Raw genomic sequence first — 14,339 nt, 5'->3', positions numbered from 1 at the left:
ACTCCCTCTGATGAAGTAACGTAGTTTTTGAGAAAGAGGTAATTTCTCACTAAAATAATAAAAGACTTCTAGCTAGAAGTCTTGTATTCTTATCTGAAAGCACATACAGTGTTTTTTCTTTCATCATTTTCTCACAACTTCGATGACCAATTGAGCCCAAATTTTCACAGGTTTGTTATTTTATGCATGTGTTGGGATACACCAAGTGAGAATACTGGTCTTTGACAATTACCAAACGTGTACCTTCCCTTTTAGAGTACAAACACTTTACGTCTCTATCCCGAGAGTGAAAATGACTTACGAATCCATAGTATTCTTGTTTCTGTTCCCTCATGTAGTTAGTCATGCTGATTGCATGGGAAGACATCTCAAACCTGAAGAGCGGTACCTTCCTATTCCTGGTGGATTTACGCCTGCTGAAGTACAGTCCAATATCACTATACAAAGGGTAATAATGTAATAGTAATATTAATAATAGTGGCTTTTATATAACTGACATACAGATCCTTGTCATTTGATTGGTGGAACTTACTTCACGTGACATTCACTATTACTCCCATCCGCACCGGCAATCAAAATGACCTATTCGCCCATGGGGAATAGCATTTCCCATTCAACAGGAAAAAGCGGAGCTCACAAGAAAAACAAGGAACGGAAAAAAAGCGGAACCCACGAAAAATGCGGACTGGGAAAATTAAAAAGAGCGGAAATCCGCTTTTAAGCGGAGATTTCACAGGCCTGAACCTACACGGTCTGAAGATGATGATAGTAGAAAACATCCCTTGAAATATTTCTGTCTGAAATGTTTCTGTCTGAAATTTCATATTTGATGAGAAATAAATAATTTAATTTTGTGTTTGGAGTTTATCGGTCAGTGAGCATTTTATTCATTTTTATTTTGGCATTCTCTCGTGACCCAGATGGCCGATCGATCCCAAACTTTTACAGGTTTGTCAGTTTATGTATATGGTGGATTACATAAAGTGCTTACACTGCCAGCAACTTTTTTTGCTAGCAAAACCAATTCTGTAATGTTCCTTTAAAGCACCATGAATGGTTTTACATGGTGCTGATATTTTCTTTGTTTGTTTAGATGATCTTTCCGTCAAAGCAAACTCAGCAAACTCCCACAAGGGGATATAAACACCAAGCTGGCAGCAGCCAATCTCTCTCATACAAACATTGGTTTAACCTCTATGATTATGAATTGCACAGATCAAGTTGTGATTCAGCAACTAGACGACAATTCTTATTTTAGTCATTGCGAAATCAGCAGTTAGCTTGAAGGACTTGACCTTACAACCTGGTGATTGCAAGTCCTGCGGTCTAACCACTTGACCCTACAACCTGGTGATTGCAAGTCCTGCGGTCTAACCACTTGACCACTTTATGATAACCTGAAAGCAACTTACGTTGGAGCGTCAGTAAAAGCACTGGATGTTTGCTGCACGGAAGCCGTCACGTTTCGGACATCAAGGTAATTACCCAGAAGAACTTGTAGCTGATGGGTGGAAAAAAAGTAAGGGCTGAGTCAACATTTTGATCCCAAAATGGCCAACAAGAATGACTAGTTTACTTCATTGTTTTGAGATAATCTGTCGCTTCAATTCTTTTGCTTTAAAGGGAAGGTTTATGTTTAGTAATCACTCTTAAAATAATGGCAACAAAATGTATGGTTAAAAGCCTGCAGCAGCTCTCCATAGTATAAAGCATTGTGAGAAACATTTTATTTAAAGTAAGGTGGTTATGTAAACAAATACATGTATCAGTTTTATCTACATGCAGTTCTCGTGAAGCGCCGTCTTTGTCTGTGTTTAAGCTGAAATTTAAAACTCATTTGTTTCCGTGATTCACTGTTCGTTTGTTCCTCTTCTTTAAGTTGTTAAGCGCTCCGTTCTTCGTGGGGCGCTATATAAATGCTTGTGTATTATTATTATTATTACTATTAGGGGGTGCATTAACATCTGACGTTAAAGACCAGGGGCAGATTTCACAAAAAGCTAAGGATTGATCTTTACTGCAAATCAATCGCAGTTGCTTAGTTAAATGTGATGTCACAATACAAACCACTATGGTAATACTGACAATTTGTCTTGTAATGAATTTGATTGCTTTGTTAAATCAGCCCCAAGGTCCTCACAATGTTATAGAATTTGAGGTCTCAAAATCAAGCATCTAAACGCACACAACTTCTTGTGACAAGGTTGTTTCTTCCTTCATTATTATCTCGCAACTTTGATGACCAATTGAGCTCAAATTTCTAAAGGTTAGTTATTTTATGCATTATTATGTTGAGATACACCAAGTGAGAAGACTACATGTAGTCTTTGACAATTACCAGTAGTGTCCAGTGACTTTAAAACAATAGTTTTTTGTTTATATACTTACAACAGTTTGTACATTGGACCATATGTCATCCATTGTGTACAACTGAACATCACTACTGCCCTGTAAATGGGAAATTAGAAACAAAGGAAGTTAAACTAGCACTCTCTACATAATAAAGAAGTAAAATATAAGTTAAGTTGTTCTCAGTGCATGTTTCTTTTCATAACCAGGTTGGTATGGTTGGCTTGTTCGTAAAGCGCTCGCCTCTCACCAAGGTGACCCCCGGTTCGATTCCCGGCCGGGGTCATATGTGAGTTGAGTTGTGCGTTGGTTCTCTGCTGTGCCACGAGGGTTTTCCAGACCATCCGGTTTTCCTCCCTTGGGAAAAAATCAAACACTTTCGATCTTTGGCTGTGCTTTGTGGTCATAATGGGTTGATATGGCTGGCAGCCAAAGGCGCCCTTGCATGCCTGCTTCTCGAACACGTTGTAGCCGTGTCCTTCGCAATTCAGCTCTTAGCTGCGAGTAAGGATGATTAGCCCCCCAAATTGTTATGAATTATAAATTATTTTAAAATAATAACAAATTTGTATATAGAGCACAAATTCGTGAATGCAAGCTCTTGGCAACTTACAGGTAAATATTAAGAAAAATGATTTACCAATCAGAAAACTCCAAGGGTACATACATTACAACTTATGAAAAGCCATCAAAACTTTCTATAATTGCAATTTTGAGTTTTGTTTATGTCAAGTAGTAAACCACAAGGGAAATGGATATGTTTTTGTTAATTTGGGTCAAACAAAGAACAATTTATGAGAGAGGTGATTGAACCTGTAATCTCCAAAGTAATGTGCCAGTAAGAGTAACTATAAACAAAGATATTGACAAAATAGGGACACCGCCAATATAGGGCTAGATAGCTCAGTTGGTAGACCCCCGGCACGTTAATCCGGAGGTCGTTGGTTCGAATCCCACTCTAGTCAATTCTTTGTTCAACCCCCAAAATCATTTATAAATATAATTATAACACACCTCTTGCTTTTTCTGTATTCTGGTTGGCTGAAACACAGTCACGTGGGATGAACTAGTATAGGCTGGTGATCGCGCGCGCGTGTTTTGCGGGAATAGTACCAGAGCGGGCACTAGTCTTTGCAAATAGTGCCCGTGGTAACAGCGCCCTCTCTTGACTTGAACTGTGATCAAACTATAAAATTCCTTTTTCTGTTCTTATTTGACATTTTAAGACCAAGCTGTGTAATAAAACACGTATTGACTGGCATAATTCGGTAACTAGTGTACGTCTATTCCCCCTCGGGCCTGTGAGTGACCAGAAGAGGGACCTATTTCCCTCGGCCTTTGGCCTCAGGAAATCGGTCCCTCTTCTGGTCACTCAAAGCCCCTCGTGGGAATAGACGTATACTAATTACCTCGTTGCCAGGCAATATGTGTATAATAGTAAACTTGTGGGTACAACCATGAGTAAAATCTCTTCCGGTTTGGTCTCAACGTTTCAAATAGTATCCTCTGCTCATCTTCAGGAGAGTATAATGTTCCAACTGTCGAGACCAAACCGGCTCTTTTCAGAGCCACCACTCCTTCAAAAGAGACTTTGCTCATGGTTGTACCCGCAAGTTTACTATTCATATTTATATTTATAGTTACTCTTATTCTCCACACCATGCAAAGCTTCAAACACCATTAATATGCCAACTGAGCTGTGTTCTCCTCTATGTTGGTGGTTTTCCTAATTCTTCAAAAATTTGTGGCTAGAACAGTGCTGAAAAGTATCTCTTTTTAATATGAAATTGGATTGATGATCATACCGAGGTTCTCTGGAGAGACCCAAGCACGCACATGTGTGCCATGGCCACACATTGGAACCGCTCAAAAAGTAGATCCAAAAGTTCTACCAGAAGCTTCGGCTGATTATGCTGCGTGATGTTTTCACCTCGTTGCTTAGCACTGCAGAAAATAAAAAAAGACATATAAATATTTAACTAATGTAAATAATAAGTAAATAAACTAGACATTAAGTGTTTGTGAACAAACACGAAGCTGTTCCGTGTTGTTTTGCTCGGATTATGTGCTTCATTGCCCAAGGAATCTATAACTGAAAAAGGTTTCAAAAAAGTTGTGTAGCTCTTGATTATAAGGTCACACTTCCCGGTTGACCCGTAAGTAAAGGTCAACATGGGCCCACAGCTACCAAAGACTAATCTGCAATGCCAATGAGTCTATAACTGAAAAAGTTTTTTTAAAAATCGGTTGAAAGAATTTTAATATTTTTTTATGATAGGAATTAAGCTAAACATCCTAAAGCTTCCATTTGATAGTATTATACGTGTTTAAAAACACATTTTTGTAGGATACTCCTTTCCTGCTCCTGCCGATAGGGGGCGCTCTTATGAGACACTTCAATTGCACGATTTCTGCACCGTAATGTCTGTATCTCTGACTCTGTATTAGTATGTGTACGTCGCAGAGACCAAAACTGTCATAAAATGTCATGCTATAACTTCCCCTATAGAACACGGCCCAGTTTTATGGCTCTGTCTGCTTCAACCAAACTCTGCCCATTTATTGTACAACAACCATTCTCTGCTTACTGTGCAAGCGCTGAAATATCTGTGCAAGTTCAAAGCAAAGATTACATATGATATGTTTCCCTGCGCACAAGCAAAAATATCCCTGCTAAGCTGTGAAATATGCTTAATGTAAGCGATAATATCTGCGCTTCTGAAGTGTCAACTCTTTGCTTACGCAGTGAAGCAGAATCAAATTGGACCAGTCTCACAAGATTTCCCCTCATGTACTAACAATTTTTTTGAAGTGTAGACCTTACCAAACCTACTTACAGGGCAAAATTTCATGGTTCTCATAACCACCAAAGTCTGCGCTTACGATCACCATTTTCCGCTTACTGTGCACGCGGAATATAATGTGCGAGCTTGGAAGCACACAAACAAAAGAAATCCCTGCTAAGCAGTCTATTTCGCTTGACGTAAGTGCAGAATTCACTGCTTCTGCTAAGCACTGAATCTTTTTCATTAAGCAAGTTCCCATCATCACTCGACTAGTCGCACCTCAAACCTAACTACAACACTTGTCGAGATAAAATACGGATTCTCAAGATTTGTGCCGCTATGCCGCAAGGCAGTATTAATTATGTTGCGAATAGTAGTAAGCAACACAACTGGTTCACCAAACAGGTAGCCGGACAAATTTTGTAGTCAATGTGTGGACACGATTATAACTCAAATAATAATTTGTAGTCGCGAATTTAACACTAAAGCACACTAGTCGCCCCGGCCTACTTTTGTCACAAGTAAAGCACGGTTCCTGCGAATGCAAATCAAAATTTTAAGTCACTGTTTTCGCAGTGAAAGTTTCGCAGGAGTTGAGCACAATTAGTCAACTGTAGCAAATTTTTTTATGTGAATTGTGACGCTCAAGAACACATTCCCTGCTAAGCTGTTATATACGCTTAGCGTAAGCACAATTCCCGGATTACGTAAGCGCTGCGACTATTTCCGTTAAAAGCCATTGGCCCATGACCAAACTACATAATAACTTTTTAAACACAAAAAGCTGCTTAACCATGCCTCATGTTCAAGTTGTGAATCCAGGTATTCTGCTCAATTTCTGCAATTTTGTAAAGCAAAATGTTTTGCCTGTTTATTATAAGCAGCTCTATAAACTGAGCCACTCAACCACCAGAGAAACGTCAGCACAATAAAATCTCTGCTTTTGTATTCCTGTCAAAGAGTTTTTGTTTGTCATGGTCTAATTTCCGAAAGTAACGCGAACACTGGAATTAGTTTAGGCAAATGGTCCCCGGCGCAAACAAGGTGACTTTACCCGTAAATAATTCCAAATCCCGGGCGGTCTATTTTCGACGTCCACGCTCGTCGACTGAAATGAACTCGGTCCACGACGCACCATGCTCAGGCGTGTCAAATTTTGGGAACAAGTTTAGACTTGTGCTAGTCGGTGACCATAAGAAATCTATGTATATTGAAAAAAAACCCGCAATAACACCGGTCGTAAACGGGATGAGGACTTGGTCAAGTTTACAATTTTGACTATTCAAATCAACTTTTACGCCGTACCCATGATCTTTGGAAACTTTCCACGAGAATTTTTTATTTTTTTTTTATTACACTGTTTCAATAAGTTTTGATGCTTTTAAAATGACCATCAATAAAATATATCTTAATATAAAACAGTTTTGGGAAGTGTACAACATGTAATTTAATTTTAATAATAATAATGGCTTCTTATAAAGCGCTCAGGTCCGTCACGCAGTGACGCTCATGGCGCTCCAACATCATACCCCTGGTCACCGGGCCTTAAACCATTCCCTAAATCATCTCAGCTCCCTGGGGAGTATACAACCTTGTGCAACAAAAGCGCTACTCGGCTAAATCAATCACAAGAACCACCTCTGCCCTCACAGGTACCCATTTACCCCTGGGTGGAGAGAAGCAATTACAGTGAAGTGTCTTGCTCAGGAACACAAGTGTCACGACTAGCATTCGAACCCACACTCTGCTGAACAGAATCACCAGAGCTTAAAATCGCTGCTCTGATCCGCTCGGCCACGACACCCCATGTTTGGTAAACACAAATGCTCCACAAACCAGTGCCCTCCTTAACAAATGACCTACATGGTCCAAAAACAATAGGTTAATTGGGGATCCTAAGTCCAATCCACACACTCAATTGGAGCTAATATACCAAGTAATTCTTGAGTTATCGCTTGAGCACAATTTATTTTGTTTAAGCCATAGTGATCGCAAGTGACATTTGACTTTGGGGGTCGAAAAGATGACAATTATTGCACCTACACACAGGTCAATAACACTCTTCTTCGTTGTAAATAATAAAGATAGATATCAACTCACTTTTCAGCAACCTCTGTTGTTGTCCTCTGTACAATTTTGGAGAGTTCCACTTGAACGCATCGTTTGATGGCCTGGTGGAAGGAAAAAAACAGAGATATTTTCTATTTACAACATTTTTTTTATGCTTTTCAAAAAGTTACAATTAATTATTACAAATTCAAAGGTTAGAGACAAATTGTATTCACATCTTGACTATAAGTATTTTCAATTCTAGTGAGTAGGAAAATACATGCAGGAAAATACTGTATGTTAAAGCACAGAAGCCTCACTGAGTGATTGATATGTGTGCTACATGTGTAAAAGAAGCCACTATTATTATTATTACTATTAAAGCCATTATACACTTTCGGAACAGAAAAAAAAAGTTCACAGATTTACAAACAACTTACAGGGTTTACAGAAGGTAATGGTGAAAGACTTCTCTTGAAAAATTATTCTATGAAATGCTTTACTTTTTGAGAAAACATTAAAACAATTATCAATTCTCGATAGCAAGAATTACGGATTTACTATAAACACATGTCATGACACGGCGAAACGTGCGGAAACAAGGGTGGGTTTCCCCCGTTATTTTCTCCCGACTTCGATGACCGGTTGAGCCTACATTTTCACAGGTTTGTTATTTCTTATATAAATTGTGACACACGAAGTGTGGGCCTTTGATAAAATACTGTTTACCGAAAGTGTCCAATGGCTTTAAGGAAAGGGCTTACCTCAACAGCTTCTGGTATTCTCTTGAGTAGTGACAGAGACTCCACTAAGATGGCCATGTAATGCTCAGGATTATCCTCCGGTTCATCATTCAGACTCTCCACTACCGGCTTGATGTCTTCTTCAGTCCCATCAGGGACGGTCAGCGACACTACAAGGAAATTAGATCAATAAGAACTCACTCCGCAGTGGTGGAGCTAATAACGAGCAGTCACCTAGATCCACTAAAGAACCTTCGGAAGATCTAAGTCACTTCTGCACTAGCGTCGCTACCATGGTCAATGTGCCGTATTGATACCTCATGTCACTAGACCCCTGGAAGGGATGGGCTAAGAAAAACAACAAAGATGGCTAACCGAAATTGACTGCTCTGCGCACAATTTCTTAAAAACTTGAGCAATTGTTGCCCGCTTGCATTGTGCTTAGCAAGCACAAGTCAAAATGCAAGAATTTTGACACAATCCCTGTTTTTACACGGTCACCCTAAACCGCATACAGTAAGAGGTGTCACAAGATCAAAGAGGGAATGCAGGGGACCAATTACTCTTTGACTTGATACCTCTCTCAAAAATAATGAATCAACAAGAGGAATAGTTAAAATATCCAACATATTTTTATATTTCAAAGTCAAACTTCCAGGGTGAGCCATTTCAAAGACACTGGACACTATTGGTAATTGTCAAAGACCAGTCTTCTCACTTGGTGTATCTCATCATATGCATAAAATAACAAACCTGTGAAAATTTGAGCTCAATCGGTCATCGAAGTTGCGAGATAATAATGAAAGAAAAAACACCTTTGTCACACGGAGTTGTGTGCTTTCAGATGATTGATTTCGAGACCTCAAGTTCTAAATCTGAGGTCTCAAAATCAAATTCGTGGGAAATTACTTCTTTCTCGAAAACTACTCCACTTCAGAGGGAGCCGTTTCTCACAATGTTTTATACCATCAACCTCTCCCCATTACTCATTCCAAGTAAGGTTTTATGCTAATAATTATTTAGAGTATTTACCAATAGTGTCCATTGCCTTTAAGAGAAAATGGTGCAGCGAGATTATACACCACTGGGAACAAAGTCGATTCAACAGTACTCACAGGAATGTGTTCTGGATGACCTTCGGGCTTTAGCCGTTGCAGCCAGCTCCAGCAGTGTATGTTTCTTGTTGACGGTGGGTGCAGCATCCTGGCCGGAACTGCGGAATGATCCTCCCCTGGTGAAGGTCACCTGGAAGTTGACTGCCGACTTCTCGTAAAGATGCTGGCTCAACTCCTCAATCAGGACTTTGTGTAATTGCTGTGAAAAAGAGGAAGTGAGTTGCCCATTTGAGTTACAAACAGCCTTGCCTCCTCTTCATTTGTAAAATTTCGAGACCAGCACCCGATTTTACAAACGAAAGAGGCGTAAAGCAGAAAAGAAGTGGATTGAGTGTGGTCTAGAAAGTGATCATGTTATTTTTAAGGCCGCTCGGAACTCAACCCTATTTCTGATGAATAATGCTCGTCAAGAATATTATACTGTGTCCTTTCATGAAAGTAGTACAGATCAAAAAAAGTTGATGAATCTCACTAAGTCATTGTTAAATATGAAGAAGTCCATAGTGGAATTGCCACCTCACATTGACACAAAGACCTTTGTGAATGACTTAGGTTCTTGTTTTGACCAGAAAATTATGAAAAATCTGTGACAGAATTCATTCAGGTCTTGGTGCACAACTCAGTACTCGTAACGTACCAAGTGACAATTCCAATGCAGGACTTCAGCTGTCAGGTTGGCGTAGTGGTGTCTTGCCTCGCCTTCCACCTCTAGGACCCCAGCTCCGACTCCCACTGGAGGCACTATGTGAATTGGGTTATCAGTCCCTACCTGACAGCGTGTGTTTTTTCCAAGGAATAACTCTCTGGGGGTTTCCTCCCTCATCTAAAACTTAAACTTTGTCGTTGTCTTCTCTCTCTGAAAGTTTCAGGGAATCTGTGGCTGATGTAGGAAGTTGTTCTGAAGTCCGACCTACCTCTTTACGACTTGACATTTCCATCTTGAGTTCGCTGAGCGCTTCTACCCCACTCAAGTCACTCTCTAATTGCGCCACCGTCTTCGTTATCAGCTCTGTAGCATGAAGGTAGTGCTTGCTCTTTAGGTAGCCGTCAAGTTTCTGGGGAACATTCTTGACCTCTTCACTGTTGGAGAGTTTAAGATGTTAATAGTAATGGTAAAACAAATTATTTGCACTATTAACAACAAATACTTAAAGGTAAAAACCAAGCAATCACAATCCTGTTGGTAGTCAGGACCACCTGCGTCCAATTTCTTAGGGGAACATTACAGAATTGGTTTTTGATAACAAATCAGTTGCTGGCAGTGTAAGCAAACTTTTTGAAGTTTGAGTTTGATCAGCCGTCTGGGTCACGAGACCCATATTGTATTCCCACAATGCAAAGTTTCAAATCCTACTTCCCTCACACAAACACAGGACAGAAATCTCCACAGGAGTGAAGTGTTGGTTTTGAGAACGAGGTGTTTAAAACAAAATGTTCTGCTTTCTTGGGAAACCATATAATAAAAAAAACTCAACTTAGGCCGAGTCATGCACGTCTGCCTATTCTTCTATTGCTGGCAGACGCGCTGATCTGGCCATACATGTAGCTGTAGTCGCCGTTTCGGCCCTCTGGATAAACTTCAAAACACAAGTCAAGGTCAAAAGGTCAAAAGGTCACTTACATCTGATCCAGAAGGGTCAGCACATGCTTCTGTTCCATCCCATCTAGCCACAGTTTCCTGAGCTCATCTCGGCGGCAGTGAAGTAGATCCTTGCAAGACAGCAGGTCAGACTTGAGGCTCTTTACTCTCTCGCGGGCAAACTTGATACGACTAGAGATGGCACTGTAGGCTTGGATTGTCTTAGTCAGAGTGTCATAGTTGACTGTGATTTGAAGAAAAAAAATGAGGTTTTTATAGGTCAAACATGCATCTTTGTGGGTTCCTTTTATACTTTTAAAAGTAGGGTAACAGCCACGGTGGGCGATGCCAGGCAGGCCTGCCCCAAACTAACAAATTAACAAATTTCGCCCGCAATCTGAGTAAAATACCCCGAGCTGGCATTCACAGATTTCTCCCCGATGGCAGTTTTAAGTGCCACAAAACTATTCATGTTTAAATGTGGAGCCATCAGCACTGATGGCCCCATATCTAAACACGATTTATTTTGTTAAACCGCTCACCCTGGGTGGACTAAATTGTATTTAGGGCCTTTCTATATCGTATTTCCACCATGCAAAGTTTCAAATCCTACTTATTTAGGGGCCACCACAGGAGGTCATAACCACAGTAGAAACTACCTTTCAAACCATAGTTTTGATAAACAAAACAATTCTGGTCCAGTAAAAATTGGAGCTAAAAGCCCCGAGCCCAACGTCACATAGCTGTTTTAAAAGCAGAAAATACTGCTTGACAAACTTCTTGGCTACGGATTGATTGATTGGGGCACCAGTGACAACAATTTTAATGTGATTAATTGTGGTTTGTAACCTATTTCTGTTAAGCAATACTTTTCTGTGCTTAGCAAGTTTTTGTGCTTTAAGGCTTTAATATTGGGCCCTGCTGTCTGGTGGGTTTCAACAAATTCCAGCCCTGCTACATTGAAGGAAATTGTGTAATACTCATGAGACTTGGACAGTCTGCAACGAGTATTAGTACATACCTGCAATAAGTTTGTCCAATTTCTGATCACATTCTCGGTAGGCTTTCTCTAGTTTGGCTTTCTCTACTTCTCTTTGGTGTAGGTCCTCGCTAAAAAGAAGAACACAGAAACAAAACTAATGGATGATTAACCTATCAAATTTGAAGGCAGTGGACACTATTGGTAATTACTCAAAATAATTGTTAGCATAAAACCTTACTTGGTAACGAGTAATGGGGAGCTGTTGGTAGTATAAAACATTGTGAGAGACAGCTCCCTCTGAAGTTACGTAGTTTTCGGGAAAGAAGTAATTTTCCACGAATTTGATTTCGGGACCTCAGAATTAAATTTTGATTTTTCAAGCATCTGAAAGCACACAACTTCGTGTGACCAGGGAGTTTTTTCTTTCATTATTATCTTGCAACTTTGACGACCAATTGAGCTCAAATTTTCACAGGTTTGTTTAAGGGAGAAGACTAGTCTTTGAAAATTACCAGTAGTGTCCAGTGTCTGAAATAGGCAATTAGGTTTGTTTGTTTGTTGGGGTTGTTGTTTGTTTGTTTGTTTGTTTACAAAAAATAAAACCCCAACCCTAATCCCACTTAACCACCCAAAGTTTTCTGATTGCAGGAAGAATGTGGAATGTATGCCCAAATAACAATTGCTTATTAGTATTACTGGGTCAAGCGCAGTTCATACTTCCTAGAAATTCAAAGCAAAGTTTAATATCAAACAAATCGAATAATTCAAAGCTATGACATCAATTTTGCTTCGCACACAGCACTCACAGGAAGTACAATGTATGAAGCGCACTTTCAGCATACCGGTTTTTTATAATGAATAACAAAAGAACAAAAGGTTTTTTTTTTCCTTTACAGTGTGGTGTGTTAATTACAATTTATTAATTGAATATAAACTAACCTTGCTGACAGCGTTCTGATGACTGACATAAGCAGCCCAGTTCCAGTCTAAAAAAAAATATATAAACAAATAAATTGATTGACCATCAATAATGTTGAATCTGCCTTGTGTAGTGTGCGTCCTGGTGCGTTGTCTTTTTCCAATGGACATTTTTACTTGATTCATAAATTCATGTGTGCTTCTTCTTACACTTTGCATCAAGTGCAATTATCAAGATATTCACAGCACAAATAAACATAAAACAACACACCACGGCGCACAAGTCTATCCAAATGAAATACCAGTACGCCAATGTGCGAGTTTACTCAGGAGATTTCTGCACAGTACTATAGGAAGAGGATAATAATGTCAGAAACTAAGCTATTTCATCATAAATATCACCTATTAATTTTGGTTTTTACCCATACACCGATGTGTGTTAGCACTGTATACTCAGTACTTTCCCGAGTCCTGTGAAAAAATATCACAGGCATGTTACTCGGGTGGGATTCGAACCCACGACCCTTGCAATTCTAGAGCAGTGTCTTACCAACTAGACTACCGAGGTTGCCCGGCAGCTAGAGGCAGTTCGAATCCTATGTTTTGGCAGCGGGTACCGCAACGATATCACCTAGTTGATTCCGAATCTTACACACTGTTCGCAAGGCACTGTGGGAAGGAAATAGAAACACTGACTGTTTCGTTTGCACCTTTTTCCTTCCCACAATGGCACACAGTGCCTTTCCTTACGAGGAAAATTTCCATACTCTGCCACCCATTTTTCATTCGCTATGAACGGCGACTTCGGCTACAGCTACTAGGGATAGATTGCGTCTACGTCTGCCTATCCTTCAAGTCAACACTGACAAGACACACTGAAACTGATCTAGCTGTATCAAAACGATAGTCCGATACATGTAGCTGTAGCCAAAGTCGCCGTTTTGGACACAGCTTAAAATTATGATATTCAATATTACTATTAGTGAAAAGGGGCGGCAGGATACGGAAATCTTTCCCAAATTAAAAATCCAACTCAAGACAATGGTCAATCAAGACTCGAGTCTTTGACTTTTCACGTTAAGTTTGATAAGTTTTATTTTAATTTTATTTATAATTTAATAAGTTAGTCCTTGACTCCTTGCTTGCCGATAAATACATTTTATATAGGTCAATAGATATTCAATAATTAATAATTGTAACAAAGTAACTTGTGAATACAGTAGAGAAAGCTGTGAAGAGTGCGAGGTGTGAGCCTCCTTCCTTCCTAACGAAATGTTATTGTAATGTTTATCAGCCCCTCCCTGTCGGATATTTTGACCTCCGACCTTTTTTAGAAAAGTAAAACACTAACTAAACATAAAACAGGTTTCGTTTTGTAAAGCTCACCTTTAGTTCATGAATTTCGACCCCAAAATGTACATTCTAAATCCCAGTAGATTTCATAAGCTCTCAACTTACCGATTCTTTGGGTTGTTTCGAAGATGAATTTCCCGTGGCTGCGACAATTGTGTTTGCCGCAGCCCGATTTTTCAAGGAAGTTTTCCTCACAGTCGCCATTTTTCCCTTTTATACATCAACGGCTGTTGAGTGATTTTGTCAGATTCACCAGCGTGTAAACATGCAACAGTCGCTTGGTTGACATTTAAAGCAGCAGTCATAACGTTAATATTTACTTGCACGATTATGTTAAATTGTGTTTATTTACTCCAATTAAAATGATTAGAAAAAAAAAATTAAAGATCAATATTCATACAAGTTATTAAACTCACAAATTATGTTTTAATATTATTTTTCTTGGTTACTTTTTTCATTTTTTTT

At 39.4% G+C, this 14,339-nt stretch overlaps 1 protein-coding gene across 4 annotated transcripts in view; it reads right to left on the bottom strand.

Moving 5' to 3' along the window:
• The window catches only part of LOC117294811 (exocyst complex component 4-like), a 33,203-nt gene extending 19,125 nt beyond the window's left edge, over positions 1-14,078 (bottom strand). For all 4 annotated transcript variants that reach the window (XM_033777343.1, XM_033777344.1, XM_033777342.1 and 1 more), the window contains exons 1-12: positions 13,980-14,078; positions 12,543-12,589; positions 11,643-11,731; positions 10,664-10,865; positions 9,957-10,122; positions 9,043-9,241; positions 7,949-8,097; positions 7,236-7,306; positions 4,155-4,293; positions 2,389-2,448; positions 1,413-1,501; positions 302-437 (exon numbers count right to left, since the gene is read on the bottom strand). In XM_033777343.1, the coding sequence (XP_033633234.1) occupies positions 302-437; positions 1,413-1,501; positions 2,389-2,448; positions 4,155-4,293; positions 7,236-7,306; positions 7,949-8,097; positions 9,043-9,241; positions 9,957-10,122; positions 10,664-10,865; positions 11,643-11,731; positions 12,543-12,589; positions 13,980-14,078 (1,446 nt within the window). The remainder of the gene's footprint in view (positions 1-301; positions 438-1,412; positions 1,502-2,388; positions 2,449-4,154; positions 4,294-7,235; positions 7,307-7,948; positions 8,098-9,042; positions 9,242-9,956; positions 10,123-10,663; positions 10,866-11,642; positions 11,732-12,542; positions 12,590-13,979) is intronic.
• Positions 14,079-14,339: the final 261 nt, after the last annotated feature.

This window comes from Asterias rubens, chromosome 9 (genome assembly GCF_902459465.1).
Source record: "Asterias rubens chromosome 9, eAstRub1.3, whole genome shotgun sequence".
Classification (NCBI taxonomy): domain Eukaryota; kingdom Metazoa; phylum Echinodermata; class Asteroidea; order Forcipulatida; family Asteriidae; genus Asterias; species Asterias rubens.
This window is presented reverse-complemented; position numbering and strand designations above follow the sequence as displayed.